Below are 21,928 nucleotides of genomic sequence, written 5' to 3' on the forward strand. Positions count from 1 at the left end.
TATAGATTATTGGATTTGGTTCTGCACTCCTTGAGGAAGTTGATCCTAACCCTGCAAATTTTGTGGGTGCTGGCATAATCCATACCAAAACCACCCAGATCGGCTGCTTGCTGCGCCTGGAGCCAAATCTGCAAGCTCAGGTGAGGCCTTCACAACAGGAGAATGAATATGATTGTATTGTTTTTTATTTTGATGAGGTTTATTCATGGAGACACTCAGATTCTAAGTCTTGGTCATATGACAGTGCAGACACTTAGACAGCAACTGGCTATCAGAGTACATAGATTTCCCTCTCCTTCAGAAGGCCTGGCATGCCACCACGTTGCCCATGTAGCAGCCTAGCTCTGAGTTGTGTCTGCCCAGCTTTCCTGGTGCTATCTTGTTCTTCCTCCCTCCCTGAATGTGGTATACATTGCTGCTTGCTTCAGCAGTGTTCTAGAGACTCCAGTCTATGTATTCTATTGATTATGAGAACTTGTTTCACAACACTTGGGTGGTTTTGGGAGTGTAATGGTCATCTCTAAGGGTGGGGAATAGTTAACTTGATGAGACTCTCTCAAGCTTGTTGTGTATTGTGGTACATCCCTATAATCTTAATACTTAGGATGAAAAGGCAGGAGGCATAACAGCTTGCCAGCCTGGGCTACACAGTAAGACTGTGTCTCAAAATACAAAAGGCTGACTCCCACCTCACTAACATTCATCCCCCTTTGCTGCAAACACTTGCTATTATTAGACTTTTCTATTTTTATTGGTAAAACTGATGGTTCGGGAGGGGCTTCTGTGAATGATGAGGCCTATGCCACAAAAATACCTGCTAAGAGCCTGGAGCTCAGTGCCTGCTCACCCTGCTGCTCTCTATTTCAGATGTACCGACTCACGCTGCGTACCAGCAAAGACACCGTCTCTCAAAGACTATGTGAATTGCTGTCGGAACAGTTCTAATCCACAGGCCAGAAGAGCAGGCTTTTTGTTTGTGCGTCCTCTTGTCTCTACCGTTTGTCTTTGTACCGCACTGCAGATAAACACCCCTTGTCTGAAAAGCTGCCACTCAAGGCACCTCCAGTCGTCCTCCTACAGCCAGCCCCGTGGGTGTGGAGGGGTGCAGGACAGTTTGAGAAGGGCTGCAGCAGGCCTGCTCCATCAGAAAAGGGTGCCTGGACCTGGAAAATCAGGGCAGCCCCGTGGTTCAACTACAAATTAAAGGGAAATTAGAAGTTTGAACGAAAGTGGAAATTTTGTTCAAATTTTATTAAAATGCCACTGACTCATTCTCAGAATCCAGAAATAGCGCCATGTGCTTATAAGGTTAACACAGGGCTGTGTGGCCATGCTGGATGGTAACAGCAGTGGCCTGGAGGTGCGTGACCACATGGGCTGAGCAGAGCTCTTGGGGTTTGCTATAGCACTACCTGATGGTGCCGAAGTGCTTGTGTTTATGACTATCGGCAAACTCCATGCCCCATTCATGGCAGGATCCTGTGCCTAGCATTCCAGTGTTCTTAAAGGGACAGTTTAAACATTTTACTACTTATTTGAGACCTTAGGTTTGCAGCATGGTGGGTAGAGAGAGGGGTTCCTATTGACTTTGGGGAACATGGACATCACCCATCTTTTGTTTTAAATGAATGTGCTGTTCCTGTGGTACATTCTGGGGACTTGAAGGTTAATGGGTCAGGTGGTGAAGTAATAATTCATAAAGCGTGCTTCTCTCCAGAGGGTCTTAGTTGGTGCCCCAGTGTTGCACTCTCACTTCTGTGAAGCCCTTGTGGTTGGGTGGAAAAGGGAGGTCTAATTGCAATAATGAAGTGAGAGGCAGGGGTGAAAATGGCAGCCCAGGCAGGTGCTGTGCTAAGAATGCACTGAACTTCCTAGCTTGAGTACTAGCGGCTCAATTGTTAGTTACCCTTCTGGGGGCATTGGACTGTATGTGCGGCCCATCAGGGGAAGAGCATAGACCATGTCAGAAGCTTTGGGATATCAGGCTGGAACCCTGCACTCGGTCTTGAGATAATGCCCGGGATTGCTGTGGATGCAACTGTACAGGCTTATCTGTACTTACACAGCAGTGTTGATGCCCCTTGCTCACTTAGAGCACTAGGTGTGGTCACATATGCATGAGGGTTCCCCCCCACCCCCAGGCTGCCAGCCTGCCATGGTCTGAGGATACTGGCAAGGTTCCTGTCCCACTTAAGCTCCTGCAGCCCCACTCCATACAGCCCGGGCAGTTAGTTCAGAACAACCAACACCTGCTATGCTGACCCTTGTGTTCCATGAAGCCCTTAGTCTGGCTGTCATATGTTGTGATCCATATCTGCCACGGCACAGGCTTGTGTTGCAGGAGGATGATTTAGCTGTGGCCACAGTGAGCCTCTGGAGTTCTGTTGCTCCAGTAGCTGGACATCATGGCTCTCCATTACATGCAATCCATGCACTGCTGCAAGGACCATGTGGAGAGCTCAGTCTGTGTGGCTGTGTCTTATGTACCATGTGCTATCCAGTGATGGTGTCTAGCTCAGTAATGTCCCTGCACATGGAAGCTGCTGGGGCACAGGCCCACTCTTTGTGACTTCTGGGCCTCTGTCAGTACAGTGTGCTTGTTCTCAGAGGAAAAAAAAATAAATGCTAGGACAGGAAACTGGAACATGTGTGTGATCTTTATGGGGAATGTCCGGTACTAGCCTCAGTCCTTGCCCTGTGGAATTGAGTACAATTCAGAACCAAGGACTCTGAAGTGCTACTTGCCTCTCAATTCAGGGGTACCTCAGGAAGTGATTGCCCTAGCTCTGTCTGTGTGGTGCTGGGTGTGTTGAGCCTAGCATGGGTCCATACACTACCATAAGTCTGTGGCTACAGTTCACTGAAGTCTGTGCCTGGAAGATTTGGTCTAAGCACATAGGACCCATGCACTCAGGACTTCTCTCCCCTGCCCCACTCTGGGGCTGCACATGAGAAATGGTCCTTGCCTGGGAAGCCTGGAAGATAGTGGGTTCCATCACAGAATTAGCAAAATCCTGGATGGAAGTAGCCCAAGACCAGGGCATTTCTGTCTTAGCCCCACCGAGCACAGTCCCAGGTCCTGATGACCTGGTCTGTGCAGATATTTGTGACATCTTGCTCAGGATCCTGGAAGAAGACAGCAGCATGCACACACCAGGTTCTGCCTTGAAAAGAACCAGTTTATTTGGAATCTGCTCATTGTTGGGTGATGGCCTCCTGTCCAGTGGGTGCCAATGCCTTTTACTTCTCCCTGACTCTAGGGAGACCTTCTTTCCTTGTGCCTCTCTGGTGCTTATCTTGCTGCCTGCCCCTACCCAAGGTTCATACCCCTGCATCTTCCTCCTGTTATTCCCAATGTCTCCCCAGGTACCCTGCCCAGTCTTCCCAGCACCTTCTTTGGTGCTCTGATCTCTTGGTCTTTATAGCCAGAAGCTGGAAGGTGTATATAGGTGGACAGGAAATTCCCAAGGCATCAAAGGTTGAGGGATGTGAGTAGCTCACTTCCAATGAAGGTCTGTTTTGCTTGGTCAAGGTCTGCAGGAGGTGGATGGTAGGAGGCTTTGCATGACAGCTGTTGCTCTGTTTCTCTGCTGCCGCAGGGTGAGCCATGTCCAAGGTCTCTTTGAGGCCATGCCGCTGGCCAGTAAGATGATTGCTTGTTACAGTGTTGGGGAAGTATCAGAAATGGCTTTTGTGTGTATGTCTGTCTGTCTGTTTTTGATCCCCTTGTGCCCAAGAAACCAGTTGTTATTTAGTCCTTGCATTGCAGGGGGCTACATGCACAACTGCTGAACACTTGGAGGGTGAGTGTGAGCTGCTGACCTGGTGCATTGGGATCCGGACAGGGCAGGGAGACTTGCTTCTCATAGGTATTGAGGGGCTGGCAGCAGCCACAGTGGGTCTCCAACTGCAGGGTGTCGGTATTGAAACTGCCAAGAAGCAGAGAACACCATGGTCAGGATTGGCCCCCTCCCTGTAGGCCAGTCCCAAAGTAGAATGGATACTCTGATTTGTAGGCCCTCTGGAGTCAGCACTTGCTCCTGGGCAAGGAAAGTGTGGCCAGAGTGAACTGCCCAGAGCAGTGTTTCTCAACTTTCCTAATGCTGTGACCCTTTAATATAGTTCCTTATATTATGGCGATACTCAACTATAAAAATTATTTTTATTGTTACTTTATAACTAATTTTGCTGCAGTTATTAATCATAAGTAAATATTTGTGTTTTCTGATTGTCTTAGGTGACTGTGAAAGGGTCATTTGACCCCCCCTCCCAAGGGTCACGACCCATAGGTTGAGAACCACTCACAACTCTTGTTTGTCAGAGTAGGTGTGGGAAACATTGAGAGCCCAGTTCCTGGTTGGATTTGGGTCCCAGCAAAAAGGAGGTTGTTTGCCAAAAACTCACCTGACAGAGGAGGCACACAAACCCTGGCAACGAGTTAGAGTCACATTTGCTGTGCAGCCTTGGTAGGTAATCTCTCGTTCCTCTTCCTGCAAGCTACAGGTCTCTGGAGATGGAGGCCCAAGAGCAGGTCTCAGTTACATCCTGGTCCCAACCCGACTCTCTTCTTTAGCAGCTTTCCCTTCAGTACTCAGGGCTTCCTTAAAGAATCTGACATTGAACCAGGCCCAGGTAGATCTGAGTCAGTCATCCACAATCCCCAGTAAAAGTGTCTGAGGTCTGTTGGATGTAGGACATACTAAGGACCAAAGGAGGGTCCCTCACAAAAGAACATGCAGTATCTGAGAATAGCATTGTGCCACCTGGGTTAAGGGACACAGCAGAGAAAGCCTTTTGCTCAGGACTTCTGGAAGGGTTTCAGAGGCTATGACATCCAGTGACAAATGGTGGTGGTGATGTCTCAGCAGGCAGGCAGCTCTCTTGACCATAGGAACTGCCAGTGTGGGCAGTGTCTGGGGGTAGACACCTGTAGAATCAGCATTCAGGAGGCATAGGTAGGAAGTCAGTGAGTTCAAGAAGAGCCCAGGTTAGGTACTGCCCAGTGGTACTTGGGTTACAAAGTTAAAAATTGGGGTCGGGTGGTGGTGGCACATGCCTTTAATCCCAGCCCTTGGGAGGCAGAGGTGGGTGGATCTCGAGGCCAGCCTGGTTTACAGAGAGAGTTCTATGACAGCCAGAGAAACCCTTTCTTGAAAAACGAAACAAAAAGTTGGGGGCTGGTAAGATGGTCCAACAGGTCCCTAGAGTCACATGATGAGAGAACTGGCTCCTGCAAGTTTCCACACAACACGGTTTAGTTAAAATGATTTGTGGGTGACAGATATACTCCATATATTTATTGTCTCTCTCCTGTGCTCACTTTTCCCTGCTCTGATTGTCTTAAGAGGGTCTGGTGCTCTTCTGTTCAAATGACACTCTCCTCACTTCCCGAGGCCATTTTCTAGGGAAAGAGCCTAAACTTAAAGTGACAGTCTGTAACCCTAAGACAGGAACTGATTGCTGGCTCTGTGAGGACTTCCTGCAGGCCTAGAGCATGTGTGGAGAGCCTGGTCCCAAGGTGGGTGTCTTGAGAGGAACACTCAAATGTTGAACTCATGTTCCTGTGCAGGCTGACCCTGTAGGGATCACTGCCCTGTGGAGACCCTGGTTGTCGTTGGGTAGAGAGCCAGTGGAAACCACGACAATGAGAAATGTACACACTAGTTTCCAGGCCTTACCTGGCCTCCATCCCACCTTTGCCTCCTGCATGTCCCCTCGGATGAGCTGTGCCAGGACTAGGCTATCATTTTCTTTAGCACTGAGGTAGACTGCATTTCTAAACTCAGAGCCCAACCAGATCTCACATGCTAGCTTCCCAAAGGACAGGTGTGGAGCGCTGCTTAGAGACGTTAGGAACAAGGGAGGCACGTGGGCCACTGCTGAGTTCCTTGCAGGAAACAGATGGCTAGAGAAGTCAAATGGGCCTGAAATGTATGGGATCAAGTCCTTAATTCAGTCAGATGGGGGAAATACAGAATAGTGTTCCTGAGAGGCAAAGAGAAAGGAACTTGCAGTTAGGTCCAGAAATACCCAAAAGAAGCTTCAGGATCAGGCCTTCATGGAAGCACCAAGGGACAATGGGAGGAAAAAACACACTGTACAGCAGACTACTCTTGTGAAGAATTCTGTGGAGTAAACAGTTGGAACATAAGTAGGCTGGGACCAAGGAGTCACCCAATGGCACCACTTACCAGGTTGGGAGGATGGAGAGATCGAAGAGTCCGGTTTGGAGGGTGACACTAGCATAGAAGGCGAGGAGCTTCCACTGGTAGTAGCAGGGCTGCTCAGAAACGCAGTCGTAGGCAGTGGGCTGGTACCAGGAGGGCTAGCGGTGTGGTTGGTGTCTGGGGAACTTGGGAAGACTGTCATGCCCATGGTGGAAGACAGTAGCCCGGATGTAGAGGCTTGGGTAGTGAGGGAGGTAAACTGGGAGGTAGTGGACTTTGAGGAGAACGGAGAAAAGGTGGAGACTTGAGATGTAGTCTTGGCAGTGGATAGAAGGCTAACGCTGGCTGTTGGCCTACTGGATGGGGTGGGAGTTGTGTGGAGGGTGGGGAGAGCAGAGGAAGGAATAGACGAGGTGACAAGAGGGAAAACAGAGGAATTAACAGGAGTAGAGGCAGCAGTTGGGGACTCAAAGGAAGAAACAGATGAAGGATGAGACACCATGGTGGGGATAGTGAACAATGGCGAATGTGACGCTGAGCTGGGAGTAGGTGTGAGAGGGAACGTCATGGAAGAAGATGGGGAGGATGCCGAAGAGTGAAAAGATGTGGACAGGAGAGAGGTGGGGGCTGGAACAGAGGGAGAATGTGGGACACTACTGAGAGAAACCACAGTGGATGAGAAGCTGGTTGGGAGAAGAGAAGTGGAAGGGGAAACAGAACTGTGGGGAACTGAGGATGGGCTCAGCTCCGAGGGAGAAGTTCTTGCTGTTGTAAATGCAGAATTAACTAGGGTAGTAGCAGCTGTACTAGAAGAGACAGGTGGTTCTGTGGTGGGAGAGTGTGTAACTGTCATAGGGTTGGATGGAAAAATTGTACTCAGTAGCATAGAGGTAGAAACTGATACTGTGTGTTGGAGAGTTGGGGTGTTGGGAGTCTTGGGAGTGGGAGACAGAGAGGACGTCGAAAAAAAAGACTGTGGTGTGGATGAGGTCTGAGGACCTGATGAAGATGGGATGTTGGAGGTGGTCTGTATGGATGTCTCTGAGGGGAGACCTGTGGTGTGTATTGTGCTGGAGAAAACAGCAGTGGACGAAGGGTGTGTGGTGTGTGGCGTTTGAGGATTGCTAGGTGTCACTGAGGTGGTTTGGGACACGGGAGTGCTAGTTTCAGCCATGGTAGTCCCGGTTGATAGGGTTGTAGCGGAAGCTGATGTGGACTGATGGGCAGTCAAGGAAGAAGTGGGTAAAAGGTGGGAAGTAGAGGTTCTGGCCGTGGAGAATGTGCTTTGAGCTTCTGTGGTGGCAATGGTTGTGTGAATGACAGCTGTTGGTGTATGTGGGGTCCCAGTGGTCTCCAATGTGGTTTGTAGAGGGGTGCTGTGTGGCCCTGATGTGGGAGCTGATGATGTCGTCTGTTGGCTTGTAGGGGTGTTGAGTGCCTCAGAAGTTGTGACAGAGGAGGTTGACAATGATGGCTGTGGTGTGGTCAAAGAGGTCTGAGGAGGTGATGGTGTTGGGAAGGTGATGGTGGTCTGTTGGGAAATTCCTGAGGTACTTAAGGTGTGTATTGTACTAGAGGTAGCAGCTGTGGGAACCGAGTGTGTGATTTGTGGGGTCTTGGTGCTGCTATGTGTACCTGAGGTGGTGTGTACCACAGGGGTGCTGGTTACACCCAGATTGGATGTGGTCAAGATGGAAGAGACTGGAGCTGATGTTGATTGAGAAGTGGTCAACGTGGAAGTTTGTGGATTGTGGGAAGTAGATGTCCTTTCTGTGGAGAATGAGCTGTGAGCCTGTGTGGTGGCAATGGTTGTGTGAATGACAGCTGTTGGTGTATGTGGGGTCCCTGTGGTCTCCACTGTGGTTTGTAGAGGGGTGCTGTGTGGCCCTGATGTGGGAGCTGATGATGTCGTCTGTTGGCTTGTAGGGGTGTTGAGTGCCTCAGAAGTTGTGACAGAGGAGGTTGACAATGATGGCTGTGGTGTGGTCAAAGAGGTCTGAGGAGGTGATGGTGTTGGGAAGGTGATGGTGGTCTGTTGGGAAATTCCTGAGGTACTTGAGGTGTGTATTGTATTAGAGGTAGCAGCTGTGGGAACCGAGTGTGTGATTTGTGGGGTCTTGGTGCTGCTATGTGTACCTGAGGTGGTGTGTACCACAGGGGTGCTAGTTATACCCAGATTGGATGTGGTCAAGATGGAAGAGACTGGAGCTGATGTTGATTGAGAAGTGGTCAACGTGGAAGTTTGTGGATTGTGGGAAGTAGATGTCCTTTCTGTGGAGAATGAGCTGTGAGCCTGTGTGGTGGCAATGGTTGTGTGAATGACAGCTGTTGGTGTATGTGGGGTCCCTGTGGTCTCCACTGTGGTTTGTAGAGGGGTGCTGTGTGGCCCTGATGTGGGAGCTGATGATGTCGTCTGTTGGCTTGTAGGGGTGTTGAGTGCCTCAGAAGTTGTGACAGAGGAGGTTGGCAGTGATGGCTGTGGTGTGGTCAAAGAGGTCTGAGGAGGTGATGGTGTTGGGAAGGTGATGGTGGTCTGTTGGGAAATTCCTGAGGTACTTGAGGTGTGTGTTGTAGTAGAGGTAGCAGCTGTGGGAACCGAGTGTGTGATTTGTGGGGTCTTGGTGCTGCTATGTGTACCTGAGGTGGTGTGTACCACAGGGGTGCTGGTTACACCCAGATTGGATGTGGTCAAGATGGAAGAGACTGGAGCTGATGTTGATTGAGAAGTGGTCAACGTGGAAGTTTGTGGATTGTGGGAAGTAGATGTCCTTTCTGTGGAGAATGAGCTGTGAGCCTGTGTGGTGGCAATGGTTGTGTGAATGACAGCTGTTGGTGTATGTGGGGTCCCTGTGGTCTCCAATGTGGTTTGTAGAGGGGTGCTGTGTGGCCCTGATGTGGGAGCTGATGATGTCGCCTGTTGGCTTGTAGGGGTGTTGAGTGCCTCAGAAGTTGTGACAGAGGAGGTTGGCAGTGATGGCTGTGGTGTGGTCAAAGAGGTCTGAGGAGGTGATGGTGTTGGGAAGGTGATGGTGGTCTGTTGGGAAATTCCTGAGGTACTTGAGGTGTGTGTTGTATTAGAGGTTGCAGCTGTGGGAACCGAGTGTGTGATTTGTGGGGTCTTGGTGCTGCTATGTGTACCTGAGGTGGTGTGTACCACAGGGGTGCTAGTTATACCCAGATTGGATGTGGTCAAGATGGAAAAGACTGGAGCTGATGTTGATTGAGAAGTGGTCAACGTGGAAGTTTGTGGATTGTGGGAAGTAGATGTCCTTTCTGTGGAGAATGAGCTGTGAGCCTGTGTGGTGGCAATGGTTGTGTGAATGACAGCTGTTGGTGTATGTGGGGTCCCTGTGGTCTCCACTGTGGTTTGTAGAGGGGTGCTGTGTGGCCCGGATGTGGGAGCTGATGATGTCGTCTGTTGGCTTGTAGGGGTGTTGAGTGCCTCAGAAGTTGTGACAGAGGAGGTTGGCAGTGATGGCTGTGGTGTGGTCAAAGAGGTCTGAGGAGGTGATGGTGTTGGGAAGGTGATGGTGGTCTGTTGGGAAATTCCTGAGGTACTTGAGGTGTGTGTTGTATTAGAGGTTGCAGCTGTGGGAACCGAGTGTGTGATTTGTGGGGTCTTGGTGCTGCTATGTGTACCTGAGGTTGTGTGTACCACAGGGGTGCTAGTTATACCCAGATTGGATGTGGTCAAGATGGAAGAGACTGGAGCTGATGTTGATTGAGAAGTGGTCAACGTGGATGTTTGTGGATTGTGGGAAGTAGATGTCCTTTCTGTGGAGAATGAGCTGTGAGCCTGTGTGGTGGCAATGGTTGTGTGAATGACAGCTGTTGGTGTATGTGGGGTCCCGGTGGTCTCCAATGTGGTTTGTAGAGGGGTGCTGTGTGGCCCTGATGTGGGAGCTGATGATGTCGTCTGTTGGCTTGTAGGGGTGTTGAGTGCCTCAGAAGTTGTGACAGAGGAGGTTGACAATGATGGCTGTGGTGTGGTCAAAGAGGTCTGAGGAGGTGATGGTGTTGGGAAGGTGATGGTGGTCTGTTGGGAAATTCCTGAGGTACTTGAGGTGTGTGTTGTAGTAGAGGTAGCAGCTGTGGGAACCGAGTGTGTGATTTGTGGGGTCTTGGTGCTGCTATGTGTACCTGAGGTGGTGTGTACCACAGGGGTGCTGGTTACACCCAGATTGGATGTGGTCAAGATGGAAGAGACTGGAGCTGATGTTGATTGAGAAGTGGTCAACGTGGAAGTTTGTGGATTGTGGGAAGTAGATGTCCTTTCTGTGGAGAATGAGCTGTGAGCCTGTGTGGTGGCAATGGTTGTGTGAATGACAGCTGTTGGTGTATGTGGGGTCCCTGTGGTCTCCACTGTGGTTTGTAGAGGGGTGCTGTGTGGCCCTGATGTGGGAGCTGATGATGTCGTCTGTTGGCTTGTAGGGGTGTTGAGTGCCTCAGAAGTTGTGACAGAGGAGGTTGGCAGTGATGGCTGTGGTGTGGTCAAAGAGGTCTGAGGAGGTGATGGTGTTGGGAAGGTGATGGTGGTCTGTTGGGAAATTCCTGAGGTACTTGAGGTGTGTGTTGTATTAGAGGTTGCAGCTGTGGGAACCGAGTGTGTGATTTGTGGGGTCTTGGTGCTGCTATGTGTACCTGAGGTGGTGTGTACCACAGGGGTGCTAGTTATACCCAGATTGGATGTGGTCAAGATGGAAGAGACTGGAGCTGATGTTGATTGAGAAGTGGTCAACGTGGATGTTTGTGGATTGTGGGAAGTAGATGTCCTTTCTGTGGAGAATGAGCTGTGAGCCTGTGTGGTGGCAATGGTTGTGTAAATGACAGCTGTTGGTGTATGTGGGGTCCCGGTGGTCTCCAATGTGGTTTGTAGAGGGGTGCTGTGTGGCCCTGATGTGGGAGCTGATGATGTCGTCTGTTGGCTTGTAGGGGTGTTGAGTGCCTCAGAAGTTGTGACAGAGGAGGTTGACAATGATGGCTGTGGTGTGGTCAAAGAGGTCTGAGGAGGTGATGGTGTTGGGAAGGTGATGGTGGTCTGTTGGGAAATTCCTGAGGTACTTGAGGTGTGTGTTGTAGTAGAGGTAGCAGCTGTGGGAACCGAGTGTGTGATTTGTGGGGTCTTGGTGCTGCTATGTGTACCTGAGGTGGTGTGTACCACAGGGGTGCTGGTTACACCCAGATTGGATGTGGTCAAGATGGAAGAGACTGGAGCTGATGTTGATTGAGAAGTGGTCAACGTGGAAGTTTGTGGATTGTGGGAAGTAGATGTCCTTTCTGTGGAGAATGAGCTGTGAGCCTGTGTGGTGGCAATGGTTGTGTGAATGACAGCTGTTGGTGTATGTGGGGTCCCTGTGGTCTCCACTGTGGTTTGTAGAGGGGTGCTGTGTGGCCCTGATGTGGGAGCTGATGATGTCGTCTGTTGGCTTGTAGGGGTGTTGAGTGCCTCAGAAGTTGTGACAGAGGAGGTTGGCAGTGATGGCTGTGGTGTGGTCAAAGAGGTCTGAGGAGGTGATGGTGTTGGGAAGGTGATGGTGGTCTGTTGGGAAATTCCTGAGGTACTTGAGGTGTGTGTTGTATTAGAGGTTGCAGCTGTGGGAACCGAGTGTGTGATTTGTGGGGTCTTGGTGCTGCTATGTGTACCTGAGGTGGTGTGTACCACAGGGGTGCTAGTTATACCCAGATTGGATGTGGTCAAGATGGAAGAGACTGGAGCTGATGTTGATTGAGAAGTGGTCAACGTGGAAGTTTGTGGATTGTGGGAAGTAGATGTCCTTTCTGTGGAGAATGAGCTGTGAGCCTGTGTGGTGGCAATGGTTGTGTGAATGACAGCTGTTGGTGTATGTGGGGTCCCAGTGGTCTCCAATGTGGTTTGTAGAGGGGTGCTGTGTGGCCCTGATGTGGGAGCTGATGATGTCGTCTGTTGGCTTGTAGGGGTGTTGAGTGCCTCAGAAGTTGTGACAGAGGAGGTTGACAGTGATGGCTGTGGTGTGGTCAAAGAGGTCTGAGGAGGTGATGGTGTTGGGAAGGTGATGGTGGTCTGTTGGGAAATTCCTGAGGTACTTGAGGTGTGTGTTGTATTAGAGGTAGCAGCTGTGGGAACCGAGTGTGTGATTTGTGTGGTCTTGGTGCTGCTATGTGTACCTGAGGTGGTGTGTACCACAGGGGCGCTGGTTACACCCAGATTGGATGTGGTCAAGATGGAAGAGACTGGAGCTGATGTTGATTGAGAAGTGGTCAACGTGGAAGTTTGTGGATTGTTGGAAGTAGATGTCCTTTCTGTGGAGAATGAGCTGTGATCCTGTGTGGTGGCAATGGTTGTGTGAATGACAGCTGTTGGTGTATGTGGGGTCCCTGTGGTCTCCAATGTGGTTTGTAGAGCGGTGCTGTGTGGCCCTGATGTGGGAGCTGATGATGTCGTCTGTTGGCTTGTAGGGGTGTTGAGTGCCTCAGAAGTTGTGACAGAGGAGGTTGACAATGATGGCTGTGGTGTGGTCAAAGAGGTCTGAGGAGGTGATGGTGTTGGGAAGGTGATGGTGGTCTGTTGGGAAATTCCTGAGGTACTTGAGGTGTGTGTTGTAGTAGAGGTAGCAGCTGTGGGAACCGAGTGTGTGATTTGTGGGGTCTTGGTGCTGCTATGTGTACCTGAGTTGGTGTGTACCACAGGGGTGCTGGTTACACCCAGATTGGATGTGGTCAAGATGGAAGAGACTGGAGCTGATGTTGATTGAGAAGTGGTCAACGTGGAAGTTTGTGGATTGTGGGAAGTAGATGTCCTTTCTGTGGAGAATGAGCTGTGAGCCTGTGTGGTGGCAATGGTTGTGTGAATGACAGCTGTTGGTGTATGTGGGGTCCCTGTGGTCTCCACTGTGGTTTGTAGAGGGGTGCTGTGTGGCCCTGATGTGGGAGCTGATGATGTCGTCTGTTGGCTTGTAGGGGTGTTGAGTGCCTCAGAAGTTGTGACAGAGGAGGTTGGCAGTGATGGCTGTGGTGTGGTCAAAGAGGTCTGAGGAGGTGATGGTGTTGGGAAGGTGATGGTGGTCTGTTGGGAAATTCCTGAGGTACTTGAGGTGTGTGTTTTATTAGAGGTTGCAGCTGTGGGAACCGAGTGTGTGATTTGTGGGGTCTTGGTGCTGCTATGTGTACCTGAGGTGGTGTGTACCACAGGGGTGCTAGTTATACCCAGATTGGATGTGGTCAAGATGGAAGAGACTGGAGCTGATGTTGATTGAGAAGTGGTCAACGTGGAAGTTTGTGGATTGTGGGAAGTAGATGTCCTTTCTGTGGAGAATGAGCTGTGAGCCTGTGTGGTGGCAATGGTTGTGTGAATGACAGCTGTTGGTGTATGTGGGGTCCCAGTGGTCTCCAATGTGGTTTGTAGAGGGGTGCTGTGTGGCCCTGATGTGGGAGCTGATGATGTCGTCTGTTGGCTTGTAGGGGTGTTGAGTGCCTCAGAAGTTGTGACAGAGGAGGTTGACAATGATGGCTGTGGTGTGGTCAAAGAGGTCTGAGGAGGTGATGGTGTTGGGAAGGTGATGGTGGTCTGTTGGGAAATTCCTGAGGTACTTGAGGTGTGTGTTGTAGTAGAGGTAGCAGCTGTGGGAACCGAGTGTGTGATTTGTGGGGTCTTGGTGCTGCTATGTGTACCTGAGGTGGTGTGTACCACAGGGGCGCTGGTTACACCCAGATTGGATGTGGTCAAGATGGAAGAGACTGGAGCTGATGTTGATTGAGAAGTGGTCAACGTGGAAGTTTGTGGATTATGGGAAGTAGAAGTCCTTTCTGTGGAGAATGAGCTGTGAGCCTGTGTGGTTGCAATGGTTGTGTGAATGACAGCTGTTGGTGTATGTGGGGTCCCTGTGGTCTCCACTGTGGTGTGTAGAGGGGTGCTGTGTGGCCCGGATGTGGGAGCTGATGATGTCGTCTGTTGACCTGTAGGTATGTTGAGTGCCTCAGAAGTTGCCACAGAGGAGGTTGATAATGGTGGCAGTGATGTGGCCCCAGAGTTCTGAGGCCCTGATGGTGTTGGGAAGGTTGTTGTGGACTGCTCAGGTGATGCAGAGTGGTGAGAGGTGGCGTGTGTTGTGCTGAAGACAGCCGCTGTCGTTTGAGAGTGTGTGGTGTATGCAGTGTTTGCACTGCTCGGCATGCCTGACGTGGTTGTGAACACAGCAGTGCTAGTTACACCCATGGTGGGCTTCATCGAGTTGGTAGTTGCTAGAATTGATGACGACTGAGTAGGTGTGATGGAGGAAGATTGTGAGAGGAGGGCAGTTGAGGTCCTGTCTGTTGAAAGTGTGCTTTTGGGTGGGGTGGTGGCACTGGTTGTATAAGTGACAGGTATTGATGTATGCAATGGCCTTGTGCCTTCCAGGGTGGTTGGGAGAACAGTCCTCAGTGGCATGGAAGTGGAGGCCAGTGATGCCGAGTGAGGGCTGGTTGGGGTTTTAAATATCTCGGTAGTTGGTGTCGCAGAGGAGGTCGATAATGGTGGCAGCTGTGTGGACAACGAGGTCTGAGGACCTGATGAGGGTGGGATGTTGGAGGTGGTCTGTATGGACGTCTCTGAGGGGAGACCTGTGGTGTGTATTGTGCTGGAGAAAACAGCAGTGGACGAAGGGTGTGTGGTGTGTGGCGTTTGAGGATTGCTAGGTGTCACTGAGGTGGTTTGGGACACGGGAGTGCTAGTTTCAGCCATGGTAGTCCCAGTTGATAGGGTTGTAGCGGGAAATGATGTGGACTGATGGGCAGTCAAGGAAGAAGTGGGTGAAAGGTGGGAAGTAGAGGTTCTGGCTGTGGAGAATGTGCTTTGAGCTTCTGTGGTGGCAATGGTTGTGTGAATGACAGCTGTTGGTGTATGTGGGGTCCCTGTGGTCTCCACTGTGGTTTGTAGAGGGGTGCTGTGTGGCCCTGATGTGGGAGCTGATGATGTCGTCTGTTGGCTTGTAGGGGTGTTGAGTGCCTCAGAAGTTGTGACAGAGGAGGTTGGCAGTGATGGCTGTGGTGTGGTCAAAGAGGTCTGAGGAGGTGATGGTGTTGGGAAGGTGATGGTGGTCTGTTGGGAAATTCCTGAGGTACTTGAGGTGTGTGTTGTAGTAGAGGTAGCAGCTATGGGTGCAGAGTGTGGGGTATATGGAGTCTTGGTGCTGCTATGTGTACCTGAGGTGGTGTGTACCACTGGGGCGCTAGTTACACCCAGAGTGGATGTGGTTAAGATGGAAGAGACTGGAGCTGATGTTGATTGAGAAGTGGTCAACGTGGAAGTTTGTGGATTGTGGGAAGTAGATGTCCTTTCTGTGGAGAATGAGCTGTGAGCCTGTGTGGTGGCAATGGTTGCGTGAATGACAGCTGTTGGTGTATGTGGGGTCCCTGTGGTCTCCACTGTGGTTTGTAGAGGGGTGCTGTGTGGCCCTGATGTGGGAGCTGATGATGTCGTCTGTTGGCTTGTAGGGGTGTTGAGTGCCTCAGAAGTTGTGACAGAGGAGGTTGACAGTGATGGCTGTGGTGTGGTCAAAGAGGTCTGAGGAGGTGATGGTGTTGGGAAGGTGATAGTAGTCTGTTGGGAAATTCCTGAGGTACTTGAGGTGTGTGTTGTAGTAGAGGTAGCAGCTATGGTTGCAGAGTGTGGGGTATATGGAGTCTTGGTGCTGCTATGTGTACCTGAGGTGGTGTGTACCACAGGGGTGCTAGTTACACCCAGAGTGGATGTGGTCAAGATAGAAGAGACTGGAGCTGATGTTGATTGAGAAGTGGTCAACGTGGAAGTTTGTGGAATGTGGGAAGTAGATGTCCTGTATGTCGTTTGGCTTGTGGCACTGGACAACCGTGTTGTTGTTTGTCGTGGTCTTGTGGTGTCTTCCATTGTGGTTGGAAGAGCAGTTTCTGGTGTCATGGATGTTAAGGGTAATGATAATGTGTGTTGGCTCGTGTGGCTGCTAATTGTCATTGGATTTGGTGTCTCAGAGGAAGTTGAAGATATTGGCAGTCGTGTGGATGCAGTTTGACGAGTTGAAGGGGTTGAGAACGTGATAGTTGTCTGCAGAGATGTTCTCAATGGGGGCCCTGTCGTGTGTATTGTCCCGGAGACAGGAACAGTGGGTGAACGGTGTGTGGTATGTGGAGTATTGGGACGACTTGGTGTTCCTGAGGTCGTGTGGACCTCAGGGCTAGTATTTACACCCATCGTGGACGTTTTCCATACGGTAGTGGGATGAATTGATATGGACAGCTGCTGTGTTGTTTTGGAAGGGTGTGTTAATGATGCTGAGGTGGTTTCTGTGGAGAATGAGTTTGGAGTTTGTGTCACGTATTTGGTTGTGTATGTGCCTGAGGCTACTGTGTGAGTTGTGTCTGCTTCCTTGACTGTGGTGGTTTGAAATATTGTGGTAGATGGGTTTATTGTGGATGGTGATGGCGGTACATGTGATGCAGTTGGTGTCATGAGAGCCTGAGATGTTGGTGTCACCTGTGATGTAGAAAGTGTTGGATTTACAGAGGACACTGAGTTCTGTGTCTGTGAAATGGTGGTTGTTTTCTGGATAGGTGTTTCTGATGGAGCCTTTGTGGACTGTTCTGTGCTGTGGAAAGACGCGGTTGGTTGAGAGTGTGTGGTCCAGGGCACAAGTGTCGGCTTGCCTTGTGATAATGTGTTTTGGGTCCCAGTGCTTGTAGTAGGTGGTGATCGGGTATTGCTTTGCCCTGTTTGGTGTGTGGTCAGGGTGGTCTTTCCCGAGAGAGGTGGTTCTGTGGTCTCAGTTGCTCGGCTTATTGTTGCTGGACGGTGACTTTCCTGTTGGGCTGATGTCACTGTGGATCACAGCAGTGAACATGTTCAGTTTGTGTTCATGGTCCTCCATACATGCTGTGCTGTGTCCCTGGACTGGGACTTTCTGTGTTCTAACTTTCTGTTTTCTAGGCCAGTTTCCTTGCTTAGTGAGGCACTTCGCTTTCTTTGGAGAATGTTCTGCTGTTTTACTTTCCCTTCTGCACATGTATCCTGATGTAGCCCTTTCTCCTGTACTTGACTGTCCAGTGGCCTTAGATGTGACTGGGAGTCATGTTGTGTCCATTTCCTTCTGCTGCTTTTTTGCCCATTGACTCCCCTTCTCCCTCACCCCTTGAGCAGTACAGATCCTCTCTCTGAGTTGGATGTGCAATACTGAGGGTCAGAGGTGAACATTTGACTCAGGTGCCCTCACTTCCCATGGGCTTTGACTCACCTTGGCTGGTGGACGTCCCAGGTTTTGCTGAGCTTAGTGGTGTCACTGTGGTACTCTCTGTGAACTGAGCTGTGGTCATTGTGGATGAGCCGGAGGAAGATGCCGTGGGCTTAGTTGTAGCCTGTGTCACTGGGAGCCTTGTAGGTGTTGACTTCGGTATGGATGTAGGAGGCAAACGTGATGTCAGTGGTGTCGTACCCACAGTGGTCGGAGAGTATTCTGTAGAGGAAAGTCATGGCAATATCTCTCTTCCCACCTGCTTTTTCCAGATGCATATTTGAGTCCTTTCCTCTTTGCTCCTGCCTTCAGGATACTTATTATTATCTCTTCATAGTTTGATGAACACTAGTCTTGTTTCTTTCCCAGCCTGCAACCTCACCTAGCTGGAATGGGCTCAACTCAAGGCCAGTGACCACAGGCCTTCATGGGCCACTGATCATCCTACACTTCTGCTTTTTGGACAGATGTTCCTTTCTCCTTGGTGTCCCCAGCAGAATCTGGGATTGCCCTGTGTGTGTGGGGCAGGCTTCAGGATGGTGGCCCAGCAGTTCCCTCATATATTCTAGTGGGAGTTTCAGATGACCTTGAGTGTCCACTCAGAGTGACCAGCTAGCTTGAGTTGTAAGCTAGGTCTTCAGAAAAATTTTCACCCGGCCTTTCATGCCCAGGGAACTCTGCTGAGACATTGCCTGCAGGCATATCTCAGTGGGAAGGTGGTAATGCCTACTCCATACCCTGAGCTTCTACTGAGTCCCCTCCTTTTTACCTCCTGAGGAGACTGTAGATTTCTTGGGGGTGGTCCATTCTGTTACTTCCTCAGTGGAGGATGGGGCTGAAGGTGGTGGGGTCGGAAGCCCTGGGAAGTCGGAGGGGCCCATAGGTGTAGCTGCAGAGCTGGAACTGCGGAACTCAGTGCTGGAGGGGGTTGCTGTGGTAGGCTGTGAACCTGTGTGGGGCATATGTACTCTCATGAATGGGCAGGACCTGGCTCTGGTGCCTCTTTGGGAAGAGACTGATCTGCTGACTGAATGCTAGGCAAAAGGCTCAGAGTGGCTCATAGACCTATGAAGGCAACATGGGCTCCTGACAGACTTATCTGTTGAGGCCCTGCTTCCTACTTCATCATAAAGTCAGTCAGGTGGCCAGGGGCTAAGTTTTCTATGCTATTTGCTATTTCCCTTCTGACCTGGGACTGCAAGGTACATTACCCACCCTCCCAGGACCCGGCAGATGCAGAGACTGGGCTGGTGGGGTAGAGAGGGCTGTCCACTGGAGCTAGGGTAAGCCCTAGGCGGGAAGCCTTCATCCTGTGGTACCAAGTGGGTAAGCAATCACCTGTGGTGGCTGGCGGTAGTGTGGTAGCGGGTGGTGCTGCAAGAGAAGGGAGTCATCAGGAATTGCTGCCTGACTGTCGCATTCCTCTCCTGCCTCCTTCCTCCCTCCCTCGTCAGCCTGGCAGGGAGAGTGTGAGACCAACCAGGGTGCCATGGCAGGGTAGTGTAGAAGCTGGGTTCATAGGAAAATTCCCATCACGTACCCAAGTTACCTTGCTGGCTTGGAGTACTCTGTCCTAAGATTGTGGCTAAGTAATGGCTGAGATGGGGAATAGCACTGAGGCCAAGGGGACCAGTGCTGCAGTTTTGTTTCTGCTGTGTCCTGTGACACTGTTCGAGCCTGTGCGTCAGTGTCCTGAGGGAGAGGCTCTAGGAAGGAGTCACTGGGCTGGACAGGCTTGATGGATTTGACCCACACAAGGGCTGTACTGCCTGGTGGCAAGGACACCTGCTAGACTTACCACAGGGTACACAGGTCCCTTCTGTGTGGTCGAAGTACTCATTTTGGGAACAGTTGTAGCAGCCTGGGACAAAACAAAAAGGTCAGACTCAGCCTCCTTTTCTCACCCACTGCTGTTCTCTGCTCCCTTCTCCACGCTCCTGCCACCACCTCCTTCCTCTCCCGTCACACCAGCTCTAAAACCCCCTTCCGGACTCCAGAACTCTGCCCTGTGTGTCCTTGTTTGGGTTCTTGGTGCCTGTGTCTTAACTGCCTTTTTATGCTTCTGATTTTGAGACATCTCGCTGTATAGCTCTAGCTGATTTGGAACTCACCGTGTGGCTCAGAATGGTTTTGAACTTGGAGATCTGCCTGCCTCTGCCTCCCTCCCCAGTTGCTCTGTTTTGCTGTGGAGACTCCTGTCTGTCCCAGCTCCTGGCCTCTCCTCTCCTCCGCTCTGCCCGAGACTCAGAGCAGCAGCCATCTGTGCGCCTGTCTTAACCCCACTGTGGGGCGTGTTGTTGGGCAGCTTCATTCCTTATTTTGGTTTTTAAGGATCTTCCCCAGGCCAGAGAGCAGGGCTAGTTAATGTGAGGCCATGTACCTAGTCAAGAGCAAGGCCTGGAATTCAGGACACACTTGCTGAGTGTGCGTGAACGATTGTGTGGGTGAATGAGTGAACTTGTAGGGCAGATGTGTGCCAAGTAATGTGTGGGTGAATGCATGCACGAGAGTGATCTGTGTGTGAACGAATGGATGCACTGTGAATATATCTGCATGAGAGAATAAACAGATAGACCTATGTGAATACATGCACGAACAAAAGCCACATGCACGGCATGTGCATTCCCATGCCTGATACCTTCAATGTTTGTGTCCGGAAAGGTCCCCAAGCTGCCAGGGCAGAGACAGGGCTGGTAGTGCCACGTGCAGTTGGCTTCCTGAGCATACTGGTATTCATTCTTACCCACCAGTGTGTGAATGTTGTAGAAGTCACAGTAGACGGCTGAAAGGAAGGATGTACATCAGCTGGCATCAAGGCCCGAGTGCTGGTGTGAAGGGCTCGGGTTCTGTGGGAGAGCCTGGGGAACGGCTGGTGACCCAGGGTTGCCCTGCAGGGCATCCTGTACCAGCCTGAAGAGAGTAGGCCCCTGGGTGGAGCAGGTTTGGACATGGGGTGAGACACTCACGGCAGAAGTCTGGGGCCCTCCAGTCCACACAGACACCCTTGTCCAGACAGGCCTTGGCATAGGCAGCCACTGCATCGCACAGACATTCACAGTCTCCGCCCATGTCACACCCACAGGTATCACGCACGCAGGCCTCATAGTAGGGCAGGTGGTATACCTGTGGAGGGGAGCGGTCTCCTGTTGGCATTACAGTGGTGGCAGGCTGGAGTTAGACTTTGCAGCCTTGGGGTTATAGGTATTGGGGAATGCCCTGGCACTCTGAGAAAGCACCTTCTAGTGTCAGCTGCTGTTGTCAGTAGCTGCCACCTTCTAGAAGTGGGTGCTATTGGTGCTCAGTCAACCCTGCCTGGTGGTGTCTGTGAGAGACAACTCCCATTGTGACCAGGGTGTGGCAAACCAAGGCAGTGTGTCTCTTGCATGCATACCTGATCCTCTCTACTTCCTTCTTTACCTTCTTGAATACAGATGGCTCCTGGATACAGGGCTTTTGCACTGCCTGGGGTAGCCCCCTGTCATTCTTTCTGAGCACCAAGGATTAGGGGGTGTACTAAAAACTCTTGAGTCTATGAAAACTCACCCCTGGCCATGGCTGGTCCCTTATGACTGAATATCTCTTCTCTGAACCATGCATCCCAGAGCAGCCAGCTTTGATGGAGGAGGGTCATCTGTCTATGTGTTACTTTCATTGGTTAGTAAAGAAACTGCCTTGGCCCTTTAATAGGACAGAAAATTAGGTAGGCGGAGTAGACAACAGAATTGTGGGAGAAAGAAAGCAGAGTGAGGCAGGCGCCTCAAGCAGTTGCCATAGTCAGTCGCCATGCTTCTCCTCTCTGAGTCAGACACAGGTTAAGTTCTCTCCTGGTAAGCCACCACCTCGTGGTGCTACACAGATTACTAAATATGGGTTAAAGCAAGATGTGAGAATTAGCCAATAAGAGGCTGAAACTAATGGGCCAAGCAGTGTTTAAAAGAATACAGTTTCCGTATAATTATTTTGGGTAAAGCTAGCTGAGTGGCAGGAAGCAGCCTGCCACTCCCATCACAACACAGCTGTCTGCCTGAGGTGACACTTGACTCACTGTTGTCTGCTATGGTCCTCTAGTGGACAGAGGTCTGGGCACTTTATCCATCTCTTTAGCTTGTGGATGGCACTGGCCTCTGGTGATGGGTATTCCCTTCTCCACACCTGATACCCTCCAGCCAAACTGGAGTCCCGTGGTAGGAGAACTATGTCTGATGCCTCCATCTTGGAGGACAGGGCCTACCTTGCTGTGGCAGGCAGCAAAGGTCTGGCTGTTGATAATGTTGCATTTGCGCTCAGCCCAGGAGCGCCGGAAGGTATTTAGGCTACAGGGATCCACCACGTAACTTGCATCCCCACATAGTGGATTCTCCTTCCATGAGTTCACAAATTCCAGTTCACTGGATGCCACGTACTTGCTGCGTGTCTCAAAGTCATCCTTCATGTTCCCATTGGAGTTGCCACACAAGCCACAGAGGGCATCCTGTGGGAGCAGTTGATGGGGAACCATGTAGGTTTCGTGGGGAATCCCTCACCCTGAGACCAGCTGGGACCCGT

At 50.9% G+C, this 21,928-nt stretch overlaps 2 protein-coding genes across 3 annotated transcripts in view; one reads left to right on the forward strand and one right to left on the reverse strand.

Annotated features, from left to right (window-relative positions):
* Positions 1-1,284, forward strand: part of Ap2a2 (adaptor related protein complex 2 subunit alpha 2) — a 65,869-nt gene extending 64,585 nt beyond the window's left edge. For both annotated transcript variants that reach the window (XM_038327206.2, XM_038327213.2), the window contains exons 21-22: positions 6-140; positions 868-1,284. In XM_038327206.2, coding sequence (XP_038183134.1) covers positions 6-140; positions 868-945 — 213 coding nt within the window. In that variant the 3' untranslated portion in view covers positions 946-1,284. The remainder of the gene's footprint in view (positions 1-5; positions 141-867) is intronic.
* Positions 1,285-3,751: 2,467 nt separating this feature from the next.
* Muc6 (mucin 6, oligomeric mucus/gel-forming) overlaps positions 3,752-21,928 on the reverse strand; it is a 28,593-nt gene continuing 10,416 nt past the window's right edge. The window contains 15 exon segments of the mRNA XM_042054393.1: positions 3,752-3,929; positions 4,726-4,927; positions 5,679-5,924; positions 6,192-6,725; positions 7,356-15,398; positions 15,612-15,742; positions 16,223-16,632; positions 17,143-17,150; positions 17,387-17,605; positions 18,153-18,332; positions 18,722-18,757; positions 19,182-19,244; positions 20,022-20,165; positions 20,350-20,506; positions 21,615-21,854. Of these exon segments, the coding sequence (XP_041910327.1) occupies positions 3,752-3,929; positions 4,726-4,927; positions 5,679-5,924; positions 6,192-6,725; positions 7,356-15,398; positions 15,612-15,742; positions 16,223-16,632; positions 17,143-17,150; positions 17,387-17,605; positions 18,153-18,332; positions 18,722-18,757; positions 19,182-19,244; positions 20,022-20,165; positions 20,350-20,506; positions 21,615-21,854 (10,791 nt within the window).

This window comes from Arvicola amphibius, chromosome 1 (assembly GCF_903992535.2).
Source record: "Arvicola amphibius chromosome 1, mArvAmp1.2, whole genome shotgun sequence".
Lineage (NCBI taxonomy): Eukaryota > Metazoa > Chordata > Mammalia > Rodentia > Cricetidae > Arvicola > Arvicola amphibius.